The sequence below is a fragment of the Rhinolophus hipposideros genome (assembly GCF_964194185.1).
Source record: "Rhinolophus hipposideros genome assembly, chromosome: 7".
Classification (NCBI taxonomy): Eukaryota; Metazoa; Chordata; class Mammalia; order Chiroptera; family Rhinolophidae; genus Rhinolophus; species Rhinolophus hipposideros.
In genome coordinates, this window is record NC_138053.1 from 9,197,425 (window position 1) to 9,210,512 (window position 13,088).

The window sequence follows — 13,088 nt, forward strand, 5'->3', positions numbered from 1 at the left end:
GGATGGAATGACTGAGTTTCGAAAGTGAATCCGTTTTTCTTTCTCATCTTTCACCTGGGCTCTTTCTTCTCCCTTCTTATCTTCTCCCTCCTCTTGACACCTCTTTGGTCATTCTCTGTTCTCTACTTATGGCTCTTCCTGGACTGGGACACATCCAACCACGGTGAGCGCTGGACAGGGGCCTAGGTAGTGAGAGATGGCAGACGGGTGCTTCCAGGGGTACTTCCACCCACATAGCTCTGCCCAAAGGTGGAAGGTGGTCTGAGTGGAGATTAGTAACTGGACCATTTGGAAACACCTATGGGATTATTATCTTATCAAGGTGACAGGTTACCCTCCAGAGAGAATCTCTGCCTCTTCCCTCTCCCTCACTTCCCCTACCTATTCACCCCTCCCTTTGCTGGAACCTGCTGCCTAAGCTCAAGCAATGGGGCAAGGGGTAGAGTGGTATTCAAGTGTGGGCCCCCTGTGCCCTTGACTCTATCCTAGCACCTTGAGCTCTGAAGTCTGTCAGGGTGGAAGGCAACAACTTTTTCAGCTGGTGTCCTGCCTTCTATGCCTTCTTCCTCTCATGCTGCCCAACACCTCAAAGCTGGTGAAAACAGGGGAACTGCCCCCAGACTGGAACTATGTATTTGGCTCTCACCCACATGGAATCATGTGCATCAGAACCTTCTGTAATTTCTCCATGGAGAGCAATGGCTTCTCCCAGCAGTTCCCTGGGCTTCGGCGTTCAATAGTTGGTTTGGCCAGACTCTTCCACTTCCCAATCTATCGAGAGTATGAAACCACTATGTCATGTGCTATGGTGAGTGGGAGGAAATGCCCGCTGGCCAGGGTGACCCCCACCCACCCACCTCAGAGAACTGTCCTGAACACTGGCCAGGCTCACAGTGGGTATCAGTGAATAGTTTTGGAGCAAGTGTCCTGCAGTGTCCTTGCTAGGACAATCACCTTGGGACACACAGACATGGGCATGGTGGGTAGCGGAGTTTGGAAGGAATGGGATATGGTGCTCATCCTTCAGATACTACTGTTTTCCCCCAAAATAAGACCTAGCTGTACAATCAGCTCTAATGCATCTTTTGGAGCAAAAATTAATGTAAGACCCGGTCTTATTTTACTATAATATAAGACCAGGTCTTATATTATTTTTTTGCTCCAAAAGACGCATTAGAGCTGATTATCCAGCTAAGTCTTATTTTCGGGGAAACAGGGTAAAGGGTGGGGTCAGGGGCTGGGGAGCTGAGGAGGGATTGGTGATTGCTCCCCACATCCTCATGCCTGTAGGAATGTGTTCCGTGAACCACCAGAGCCTGGACTTTATTCTGTTGCAGCCCCAGCTTGGTTAGGTCATGGTCATTGTGGCTGGGGTGACCAGGAACCCCATGTATGCAATCCCAGGGGAGCATCACCTCACACTCCAGAATCACAAAGGCTTTGTACACCTGGCACTGAAGTATGGGTGAGTGGGGTGCAGGTGCCCAATCTGGGTATGCTCTGAATGGTCAAACTTCACAATGTGTCTGGGGGACTCTGTCCCTACTTATCCAGCTTCCTGTAGGTGGGACTATGTTTTCCCAGAGCCCATTTGGCCCTATACCTGGAGGGTGCTCATGTCAGCACTTGAGTGCTGACTCTGTGCCAAGCATTGTGTCTACTTTCCAGCCTTCCTCGCACTCCAACAGAGGCAAAGTCTTAGTGCAAATAGCAGGACTCTTCAGCTGAGGCCTTTGGCTCAGAAGCGCAGGCTTCAAATCCCTCTCTGACACTATCCCAAAGGCAAGACCTTGGACATGTTTCTTGACCTGTGAAATAGAGTTAATACCTGCCTTGCAGTGATACAGTGGTAGAGACTGGGTGAGGAAATATGAAGGCCAAGGACACAATTGTGTCTCAGGAAATGTGAATCCCTTCTTCCACATCTTTCTTTGTAGCCATCGTCCTTTGCTTTAAAGGCCCTGGGAAGTGGAATCATGAAGTGTGGGGCGGGATTTGCTGCTCTGTAGGGCTCCCATCTTGGGGTACTCCAACAGCCTGACCTGACCACCCCTCTTATATATTGTCGCCCCTCCCCAGGGCGTCCTGCTGCCTCGTTACTCCTTTGGGGAGAGTGATATCTTCAGACTTAAGTTTTTTGCCGCAGACTCCTGGCAGCATCCGTGCCAGACCACCTTCAAGAAGTTCAGAGGCATTGCTTCTTGCACCTTCTGTGGCCACGGTCTCTTCTCAGCCACCTCCTGGAGACTACTGCCCTTCCCCATGCCCATCACCACTGCAGGCGAGTGCCCATCTCCAGGAAAGAAAGGTGCTGTCAGCTGCATGTGCAGGAGAGGCCTCTCTCCTCACCTGTCTCCCCTCTCCCTGCAGTGGGCCACCACAGCCCACTGCCTCCACCCTACCGAGGAAGAAGTTGACCACTGGCACATGCTCTGCCTGAGGCTCTGAAACAACTGTTTGAAGAGCACAAGGCAAGCTGTGGTGCCCCTGCTTCTACTCACCTCATCTTCGGGTAGCCCCGGCCTTGCCCCTGCCCTGTAGCCCCTGAGACCCCTACCTACCTACTGCCATGTTCCAGCCCTCCCATAAAAGCTCGTTCTCTCCCACCACTGCTTTGTAGACTCAGATGCCCACAGAGCTCACGCTCTTGCTCTAGGAGTGAGCATACCCCATAGAACGCCCCATCCAAACATGCTAAGAGTTGCTGCCTTAGATTGGGTATCAGAACCGTGAATTCTCCTTCCAGTGAGACTTCATTCTTCTGCATGATCTTGCATAAGTCTCTTCCCTTTGCTGGGCCCTTTCTCCCTCTGTAAATGAAGGCATCTGCTTAGCTGAGAGCTGTAGGACATTCGGACTGAGTTGAGGGAGGCTGGTTGCAAGGAGGGATAGGCTTTGAAAGGTGAGCAGGATTCAGGTAGCTGGAGAAGTTAGGGTGGATAGTGGGATACCATGAGCAAAAGCTGAGCTTGGCCAAGGGTACCTGACAGTATGGAGAGGGGTAGAAAAGACGATTAAGTACATAGCTTGCTTCTGCCCCCTCTTCCCCATCATTTAAGTTTTCCTGGGGCTGGGAGATCAGATGAAGCAAGGATTTCTCTTATCAGCATTAAGCCGTACTGCAAGTGCAGCATTAGGTGGACAATAACTCATCCACTCAATAAGCATAGGACTATTGTGAAGATTAAATCCTTAAGATTTAAGGAGCTTAGAACAGAGATTGGCAAAATAGGAGCCCATGAGCGTTTACTATCATCATCATCATCGTTATTGCAAGCATGTCATCGGTCAAATGAGAGGGTCCGATGGAGCAGTCTGAGGGTCTGTACGTCGTTATAGCATCCTCTGACTTTCCTCAGCCTTTTTTGCTGACTGGCTTTGTGTCTGTATCCGAGACTTAAGGATAACTTGTTGGAATGTAGTTAGAATGCAACTGTATTTGTCTCCCACTTTCCTATAAAATTTATGCAGTGGAAGAATTTTCTCTTGTCCCTGGATAAAAAACTGGGCAGTCCCATGACTTACTGGGTCATTTTCAGGTAATAAGTTCTATATTCACTTTTTGTTTGTTTGTTTGTTTGTTTGTTTCGGGTGTATAAAACAATGTGATAGTTAGACATTTACACCTCTCACAAAGCAATATATATTCACTTTAAGTTAGTACATGGAAATGTTTAGTCCGTGTGGTAATCAAAGCTTGGATCTTCACCCAGGGGTAGGAATTTTCCCCTCTCCATCAGGGGCTGGCTACAAGCGGCTACCTGCTTACCCAGAAGTGGCAGCTGAGGAAGGTGGAGTGAAAAGGGGTGAGGTTGACCTCTTTCCTCCTCCTCTCCCTTGCTAGCTGCTATTACTGATCTTCTTGGAGTTGAAGTGTGGGGCAGAGGAGGGGAAAAGGAGCCCAGAAGTTCTTGACTGCACAGCTGTAAGATAGCAATGTGTTTTCTGGGCCTCCAGATCTTCGAAGGCTTTTCCTCCTGGGTACTCTTACGCATTCTTCAGAGTCTGCCCTTTAAGTCCTTCTGGCAGCTTCTGTACTTTCTCTGCTTCATTGTCTGTCCCTGGTGTTCTGCCCATGAACTTGACATAGGTTTCTTGGTAGGAGTTCCTTCACTCTTCTAGTTTGACACGTGGAGAGGGATGGAAAATACCAGGTCCAGCTTTGTCCCAGATACCCTACGGGTGTAGGCTGGCCTCCATGCAGCCACTTGTCCTTCCTTCTAGCCTGGATAGAACATCCAATCAGCCACAATCTGGCCACTAGATTTCTCTGACGACCACATCCCCCAAACGCTGGGACACGCCAAGCTCTTTGTGTCTTGAAGCCTCTTGTCACTGATCTTGTCAAGTAACACTTGTCTTCTGGGAATAGGCCTTGTAACACTCTAAAAGTCCTCTCCAGTACTCCTCTCCCTCATCTCCAAACTCTCTGATCCTTGTCATGAATGAGGAGCTCAAGAGTCACTTCTCAACCATTTACTTGGAAGATGTGGAATGTGGTCTGGTCTGGCCCCTTTTGGAATGGAGGACTTACGTATTGTATCTTCATGCTTCAGTCCAAACTTCAGTGTTAGCGTCATGTGTGTTTTTCTTTGGGTTATTCCCCTGAGGGGAAAGGGCACAACAGGCTGCCAAGAGCTGGGAGTGTGGGGCTTATTAGATCACTGTGGGCCTTCCTCCAAGAAGCCCCCTGCTCTTCTGTTTCCCTCTGAGTGGGGGGTGCCTCTCTCTAGGGCTCTGAGGTCGTGTGTTTCGTGGTAGGTGAGGAATGGGACCTTTGTGTGAGACTGGGGGGCAGGAAGGAAGGGACTTTATTCCTTATAAGGCCCCGTCTGAAATCTATGACCAATGAAGTTGTGGGGGGTGGTAGGGGGAGCAGATTGGCCTGAGGCAGCCACGAAGTCCAGTTAAGAGATAGCGTTAGCCCAAGAGGCAGAGATATGATCTAAGGGACAAAGTGCTCCCAGTATCTGTGAAGCCAGTAGGACAGGGTTTTCAGGAAAGGTGCCAGGTCTGATCTTGGAGAGAGGAAGACATTATCCTCCATGAGGAAACGTCTTGGTTAAGGGAGAGACCACAACATGAACCGGAAAGGTCCAGGAAGGTTAAGGTGGGGCTTCTGTCTCTGGAAGAGAGACATGGGTGCTGGGGATGGGATGCGGGACATAGAATGTGTTGTTACTGCTGAGGGTCATGGAAAGAATGTGCGGGGCAGAGGAAGATGGAAACAGCCCTGGACACCAATTAATATCCCTCCAGGATCCACTGGGGCGAGATGAGTGCCACTTCCCTATCCATCATGCCAGCTTGGCATCCTTCCTGTCAACTGTGACGGCTGCAGGCAGCCTCCCTCCACCACCGTCCACCTTCTTCGTAGTGTGCATTCCTTTCCAGGAAGCCAGCCAAGACTGGGAGAAAGCCATGGGTGCAGGAGTCCCTGCCATGACTCCCACCCTTTTTTGAGCCTCCTCAAGCAATGTCTGCTGTCATGCTCTGTTCCTGGCCTCTCTGAGGCCGAGGTTCTCTGGTCCCCGTCTTCCTCCTGTCGTCTGACTTTCCAGCCCTCCCTTATCAAGCATCTGTCTTGGATGAAACTTGGTCTAAGGAGCTGGAGCCTCGTATGGAGAAGTGTGGAGAGTCCAGACGCCAAGTCCACGTCCCACACCTCCCACCAATCTATGCAGACCCCAGACCATAATGTCCAGGCAAGGGGTACAGCCTGCTAGCCTGAGATACAAGATGAGACACTCAGAATGGCCTTTTGTATATTAATCAAAATGTCCCCACAGCTGCTGTCATGTGGGTTCTACCTAAGTCTCATATTGGAACTAAATCCCCCAAACTCAACTGTCAGTTTGGCCATTGGGCTGAGATTGGCTGATAGGTGTCAGGCCCTGATCAGCACTGGAGCCCCTAGTCGGAATCAAGACTCTAAACAGGATGAGCTCGAGCCCAGGCCCCAGAGCAGGGTCTTGGCGCTTCCGGCTCCAGTCTCCAGGTCCCAGACCCTCACTAAGAAATGTGCCACATGGCTGCACTGGTGCTGTGACAATGGGCATTTATTAGGAACAGAAATAGGACAGAGTTGGAAGGCAATGTTTCAAGGGGAGACTTGACACAAAACCTGGGTTTGAGGACCCAAAGTGGCCCATGACTATCTTAGCACCATGGGGGAGCAGCAGGGAGAAGGGTCCACTGAGTGGTCAGAGGGGGAAGAATGGCACCCGTCTCTGAGTCCCACAGACCTGGCTTTGAATCTCAACTACTGACCCTGATCTTGGCCAAGTCACTTAACCTTTCCAAGCTTCAGTTTCCCCCTGGTCATGGGGCTACCTACTTCAGATTGTGGGTTTTATTGAAACTTTTTATTGAAATACAACACAGAAATGTATACCAATCACAAAGCACAGCTCAAATTTTCACCAACTAAACATACACAGAGTTATTCTGAGACGTGAATGAGACGCACGCACCCTCGTGGGACAGCTGCTCAGATAGAGGTCTTTGTTTAGCTTGAGGAAAACTGTCATCCACTGGCTTCCCACCACTCTCTACTCATGAATTTCTCTCCTGGGTGGGTTCCCACTCAGCCATGATGCAGCAGGAGGAACCATCTAGAAGGTTTTTTTGGAGAAAGAGGGAAAAGGCCAGCGCTGCAGAGGGCTGGGGCAGGGAGGAGCCCTCAGAACTGGTAGAGGAGTCAACCCAGCAGGCCAGAGGAGGTTCGGGCAGGTGAGGCATCATTGTAACTGTTTCAGAAGGTCCAGACTGGACAGTGAGAATCCTGCGCCATCCCATTCACCCTCCACCCATGCAGACCCTGATGTGCGTTGGGACCCTGGCCGTCACCTCTCCAGTCCTTCTGCTGGTCCTTCCTCCCAAGCTCCACCCCTGTGCGTGCTCCCCACCTGCTCATCCCTCTGGCTCTGAAAAGTCAATCTATCTACAGGCAGAACATGGTGTCTGTGTATCCAGTGAGCTCCTTATCCTGAACTGCCTGCGTCCACCAGAGCTTCTCCCTGCTCAGGTACACACTGGAGATGCCAGAATCACCATTGTCTCCTTCCTCTCTCCCCATCTTCCAGAACCCAAGTCATACTTTCTGGACTCTTCCATTTTCCTTCTAAGTGGTTTTTAGCTTCTTTCCTTACTCCATGCCCCCCTCCCTCCCATGGACTCCCTCTGAGAACACTCCTCAGAAATCAGAGGTCTTGCCTCTCCTTTTCCATCTAATGCACGCTCATGCTCTTCCTTAAAATACTGTTTTCATCATGTCCTTCTTCCTACTCACTGTCACTGGATCCTCATCATTAGAAGGTGTGAACTCCTCAGCGAGCATTCGAGGAGCCCCACAACCAGAGGCCAGCCAGCCCCGTTTCCCATCCATCCTTAATTAGCTCTCCTTCCGAACCGGAGTTCTGCCCACCGTCCTCAGAACTCCCACCGTCACGTCTCAGCTCAGCTCCAGTATTTAGCACTTAAGAGGTGCACACCCTGGTGGACTCAAATGCTTCTCTAAGCCGTAGTCCCGTCCACCGAGGTCGTCACTATGAGCTTCAAACGAGATGTGTGTGTAAAGTGTTTCCCACTGTGCGTGTAGGGTGCTGAATAAATGTTACCCATTACCACTGTTATCTCACCCACCTCTTTTCCACAAAACGTTTGCCTAACCACATCACAAGAAGTACATTATATGATGACATTATGTGAACCATCGCGTGATGCAAACCATTGTTTTTTTTCACCAACATATGGCTTGTTCAATATGCTTTATCTCATGTTATTAAACACCAGTATTGAGGCCAGGGAGGGTGTCTGTTGGTTTGTGCATTTGCACTGTGTCATGGTGGTCATGATGCCTGGTGCATGGTGAGTGCTGAAACACATGAAGTGAGGCCAAGAGACCTAGTGCAGAGGAAATCAGCCATGTAGTTTGTAGGTTGTGCCCTGCACCAGATACCCAGCTGGGGGTGGGAGTGAATGGGGGTTTCCTTCACAGAGCTGGAAGTAGGGCTGTATCCATCACGGAAAGAAAGGATGCTAAATTCGAGTCCTAGGGCGGCCATAACAAAGTATCACTGACTTGGAGACTTAAAACCACAACAGTTTATTGTCGCACCGTTCTGGAGGTCAACATCAGGGTGTTGGCAGGGCCCTGCTCCCTCTGAAATCTGTAGGAGAGAAGTCCTTCCTTCCCTCTTCTAGTGCCCGGGGTTGGCCACCAATCCTTGGGTTGCAGTTACATCACCCCAATCTCTGCCTTTGTGGTCACGTGGCCTTCTCCCCCTGTGTCTGTGTCCAGATTTCTTCTTATAGGACACCAGTCATATTTGGTTAGGACCTACTCTTATTCAGTGTGACCTAATCTTAACTTGATTACATCTGCAAAGAACCTATTTTGAAATAAGGTCACTTTGACAGCTACTAGGGGTTAGGACTTCAACATACTTTGGGGGGGAATACAATTCAACTTTCAACAGGTGCTTTTTAATAAAAATTCACACTAAAGCACCGTCTGCTTGTGCCTGGAGGCTGCATCCACCTAGAGGTGGTCTTTGTGCAAATTAGAAAAAGAATGCTCCATGTGGTGCTGGCAAGCATTTGCCAGGGGAGCTTCTCTTTGGAAAAGTGCACGTGCCAGGTACACAGATAGAAGATGGATCGCTCCATTGCCCTGAAAACTCTATTCTATTTTCAAGAGGCCTGCGCCCCACAGTAAAGAGCCATTAAGGAGCTTCCCTCTACCATTTCTCCTCCCGTGCAGTTGCATAATAAGCTCCGACGCTGCGTGATTTCTGCTCGTAATCTGGAAGAGTGACTATGAAGACTTACACTATGAATTAAAGAAGCCTTAGGAGCTCAGCTTGTCACCTCCTCCTAGGGCTTCTTCCCTCTATGCCATGCTCCATGTGGCCACCAGAGGGCGGTCTCTACTCATAAGGCAAATTTGTCTGTCTCTTGCTTAAAACCGTCCCCACGCCATTCCCTGCCTACAGGATGGGTGCAACCCAGAGCTGCTTGTTGTTGCAAAGCAGGCCGTTTCTCAACTCTTAGCTTTGCTCAGGCTGTCCCCTCCCACTGGAAGGACCCTGCTTTTCTTTATCATGTGGAGGGGAATTTTTAAGACTCAGTTTAGGTTCCATTTCCTGGATACCACACCTCCCTTGATTTGCCCATCTGCCAGGCTGGTTCCCGCATCTCTTCTCCTGTATCACTGTAGCTCTTCCTAAAGATCTATCACGACCCTTCTGTGTCGTTTTAAAACACCAGTTTACCCCAAAAGCTGAATAACTTGAGCATCAATACATGAAACAGGTTTAAAATCCAGGAGTTCTTAATGGTTCTAAAAATAATAGTTGATCATCATTAAAGGATGGTGGGGAACCAACTCGTTATCTTGAAAATTCACAAATAAAGGGAAATTTTAAAGCATTTATCCTCTTTCCCTCACAAACTATGCCTCAGGGTAATCATACTAGAGGAGAACAAGTTTCCTTTTATAGGTATTCCAGCAAATAAAAATAAAATAAAATAAAATAAAAACCCAGAATGACAGAACAAGAATATGACCACTTTGCAACCCCTGATAACTTGTTAAAGTTTTGAGCATCCAAGTCTGATAAGATTCGACAAGATAATCAGAGCTGAGCCTTTCATGGAAGAATGCAGCATCACCTATGAAACAGTCTTTCCAAAAAAGTACAACCTGACTCTTAGCAAGAAATTTAATGTGAGCTACATATATAATTTAAACTTTTCTAGTAGTCACCACTTTTAAAAGGTAAAACGAAACCAGTGGAATTCATTTTAATGTTTTACTTCGCCCAATATGTCCAAAATATTATTTTAATATGTAATCCATATAAAAATAGTCATGAAACAGTTTACATACTTTCTTTTTCGACTGTCTTAGAAATCCGGTTTGTATTTTACAGGTAGAACATATTTCAATGAAGATGCTAAACATCCATTAGAAATGTTTGATCCATATTTAGAGTTTATAAAATTCACAAGTGAAAAGTAGATTCCTAATTGAAAAAGTTGTTCTGAGCCGACTTAAGTTTTCCAATAACTGAATCAATTATCTGTTTTAAAATTTAAATTACTATAATTCAAAGTAAACGAAATAAAAAGCTCAGTTCCTCAGTTGTGTTGATACATTTCAAGTGCCCAATAGTCACGCACGGCTGACGGCTGCCATATTGGACAGGGCGGTAGATCTACAGACTACAGAACAAACAGAAAAGAGAGGAATATAGTGAAAATCATCATGGAGGTGTAACCAGCAGAAGACAGATGGTGGGGACATTTACAGGACCAAGATTCATTTGTTTTTTCAATAAATAAATTGCAAAAGAGAAAGATGGAAGGGAAACTTATAGAATAAAAGAAACTTAAAATATATGTCAAGTGTATCAGTTACCTCTTGCTGAATGTATAACAAATTACCCCAAAACCAACCAGCTTACAGCGATAAACATTTATTATCACACAGTCTCTGAGAGAGAGGCTTAGCCGGGAGATTCTGGCCTAAGGTTATCAAATTGCAGTCAAGCTGTACAGTAGGACTATAGTATCTGAAGTCTCCTCTGGGGTTAAAGGATCCACTTCCAAGTTCATTCACGTGGTTGATGACAGGCCTGCATTTCTTAGGATTGGATTGAGACCTCGGTTCTTTGTCAAGTGGGTTTCTCCCACTTGGGCTACCTGAATTTCTCAAGACTAGGCAGCTGGCTTGCCCCACAGTGAGTGGGGGGGGTGAGATGGGGAGAGAAATTATTTTAGGTATGTGTTTTAGTCTGCTCAGGCTGATCTAACAAAATACCACTTCTGGAGGCTAGATGTCTATGATCAAGGTGTCAGCAGTTTCTGATAAGAGCAATCTTTCTGGCTTATAGAGAGCCACCTTCTCTCTGCCTCCTCACAAGGCCTTCCCTCTGTGTGTGCATGGAGAGAGAGATATCTCTGGTCCTTCTTCTATAAAGACACTAATCCTATAGGCTTTGGGTCCTACCCTAACAACCTCAGTTAACCTTAATTACCTTCCTAAAGCCCCTCTCTCCAAATACAGTCACTGTAGGCATTAGGGCTTCAACATATGCATTGGGAGGATGGCATGATTCAGTCCATATCAATGTGATAATGATATTTAAATGATTTGCTGAAATAGTTACCAGTGAAATGTTATGATGTCTAAAATTTGTTTCAAAAATTTGTTTCAAAATATTAGGAAAGGTGGGAAGTAGCCTGTGGTATAGAACAATATTAATTATGAGTTGAAGCTGATAATAGGCTAATGGGTCTTCATTATACAGCACTGTTCTATGTGTGTGTATGTTAGATATTCTCCAGAGTAAAAATGTGTTTGGGTTTTTTTGATGGCCCACTACATTGAGAGCAGAAGTGGAATCAGCTAGACCCATAGAAGATGACACTAATGCTTGCTTAATAAATGAACAGACATTATAGCCAGAGTTGATTTATGGGGAGTGTAGAGAGGACTCTGTTGGCTGGGGGAGAGAAGATATGAAATTTCAAGTACTTGTAAGCACAGTAGTCATACCTAACCTTTAGAAATGAAGCTAAGTTTGGGCTGCATATTGGTTTGGGGTTAGTATCCCAGGAGTCTGGCTTGATGGCTACCCAATTGGGTGACCTTTGATAAATATTCAGTCTGGTTTCACTCTATCCAACTGCAGAAATAGATTGAAATCACTCATTCATTCATTACACATTTATTAAGCACCTACTATGTGCCAAGACCTGAACTAAGTATCAAAGATACTTATATAAAGATAACTATGATGTTAGCCCTGTTCTGAAAGATGTTCATGGTCAAGCTCAATGGTTTTCTATCTTTCTATCCCCTGATTCATGGAGTTTAGAGTCTGACAGTCCTGGAAGAAGAATAAACAAGAAAGGCTTCAGTTACGTCTGAATTCCAGTGTACAAGCTACAAGGTGTGATCAAACAATATAATGAATGTTTAAATTTTTAAAAATTTATTACAGTAAAAGACACATTGCCATTAATCCCCCTGAAAACACTCCCCCTTGCTTCGAACACACTTATTCCATCGTTCTTGCCGCTTTCTGAAGTAGTTCTGGAAGTCCTCTTTCGTGAGGGTCTTTAGTTACGCTGTCATGGCTGCCTCGACGTCCTGAATCATTTTGACTTTGGGGAAGAGCCAGAAGTCACAAGGTGCCAGATCTGGTGAATAAGGTGGATCAAGACACCGTACTGTTTTTATTTGACAGAAATTGCCGTGTACCAGAAGCGATGTGTGACATGGAGCGTTGTTATGATGGAGGATGGTTTACGGCACACTTTAAATCAACCTTCTCTCAACCGTAGTTCACACCCAACTGACTGCACTGAACAAGTTGAAACTTGTCACACACTGTTACTAAGGTTCAAGGCACTACTTCCCATATGGCAAATCCCTGCCTTTCTGTTGGATAGCACTCAGCAGCAGCATTCACTGTATTTTGTGATCGCAATGGAAAGGCTCCATGTCACACATCGCTTCTGGTACAGTAATTTCTGTCAAATAAAAACATTATGGTGTGTCTTCATCCACCTTATTCATCGGATCTGGCACTGTGTGACTTCTGACTCTGCCCCAAAATCAAAATGACCATGAAAAGTATATGTTTTGAATTGATTCAGGACATCGAGGCAGCCATGACAGCACAACTAAAGACACTCACGAAAGAGGACTTCTAGAACTGCTTCAGAAAGTGGCGAGAACGATGGTATAAGTGTGTTGGAAGCAAAAGGGAGTATTTTGAAGGGGATTAATGGCAAAGTATCTTTTACTGTAAAAAAATTCTTTTTAATTTAAACATTCACTGTATTTTTTGAGCACACCTCATATAATGCACCCCATTTGGAAATTGCTGCTCCAGATGGCTAAATCATAACAGTGACCTACCGTTCGTTGACTTTCTATGCTATGCTAGGCACTTTACAAATATTATCTTATTCAATCCTTACTGGAAGTTAGGAGCTATGCCCTCTTTACAGATGAGGAATCCATGAGTCACCAGTGAGTGTGTGGCATCTGGGACATTTTGCCTTCTGGGGTG

The 13,088-nt window shown here is 46.5% G+C and overlaps 1 protein-coding gene across 1 annotated transcript in view; it reads left to right on the top strand.

Moving 5' to 3' along the window:
• The window catches only part of MOGAT3 (monoacylglycerol O-acyltransferase 3), a gene marked incomplete at its 5' end in the record, with an annotated part of 31,959 nt that overhangs the window by 58 nt on the left and 18,813 nt on the right, over positions 1-13,088 (top strand). The window contains 5 exon segments of the mRNA XM_081054651.1: positions 26-163; positions 250-269; positions 272-322; positions 593-808; positions 1,353-1,459. Of these exon segments, the coding sequence (XP_080910777.1) occupies positions 26-163; positions 250-269; positions 272-322; positions 593-808; positions 1,353-1,459 (532 nt within the window).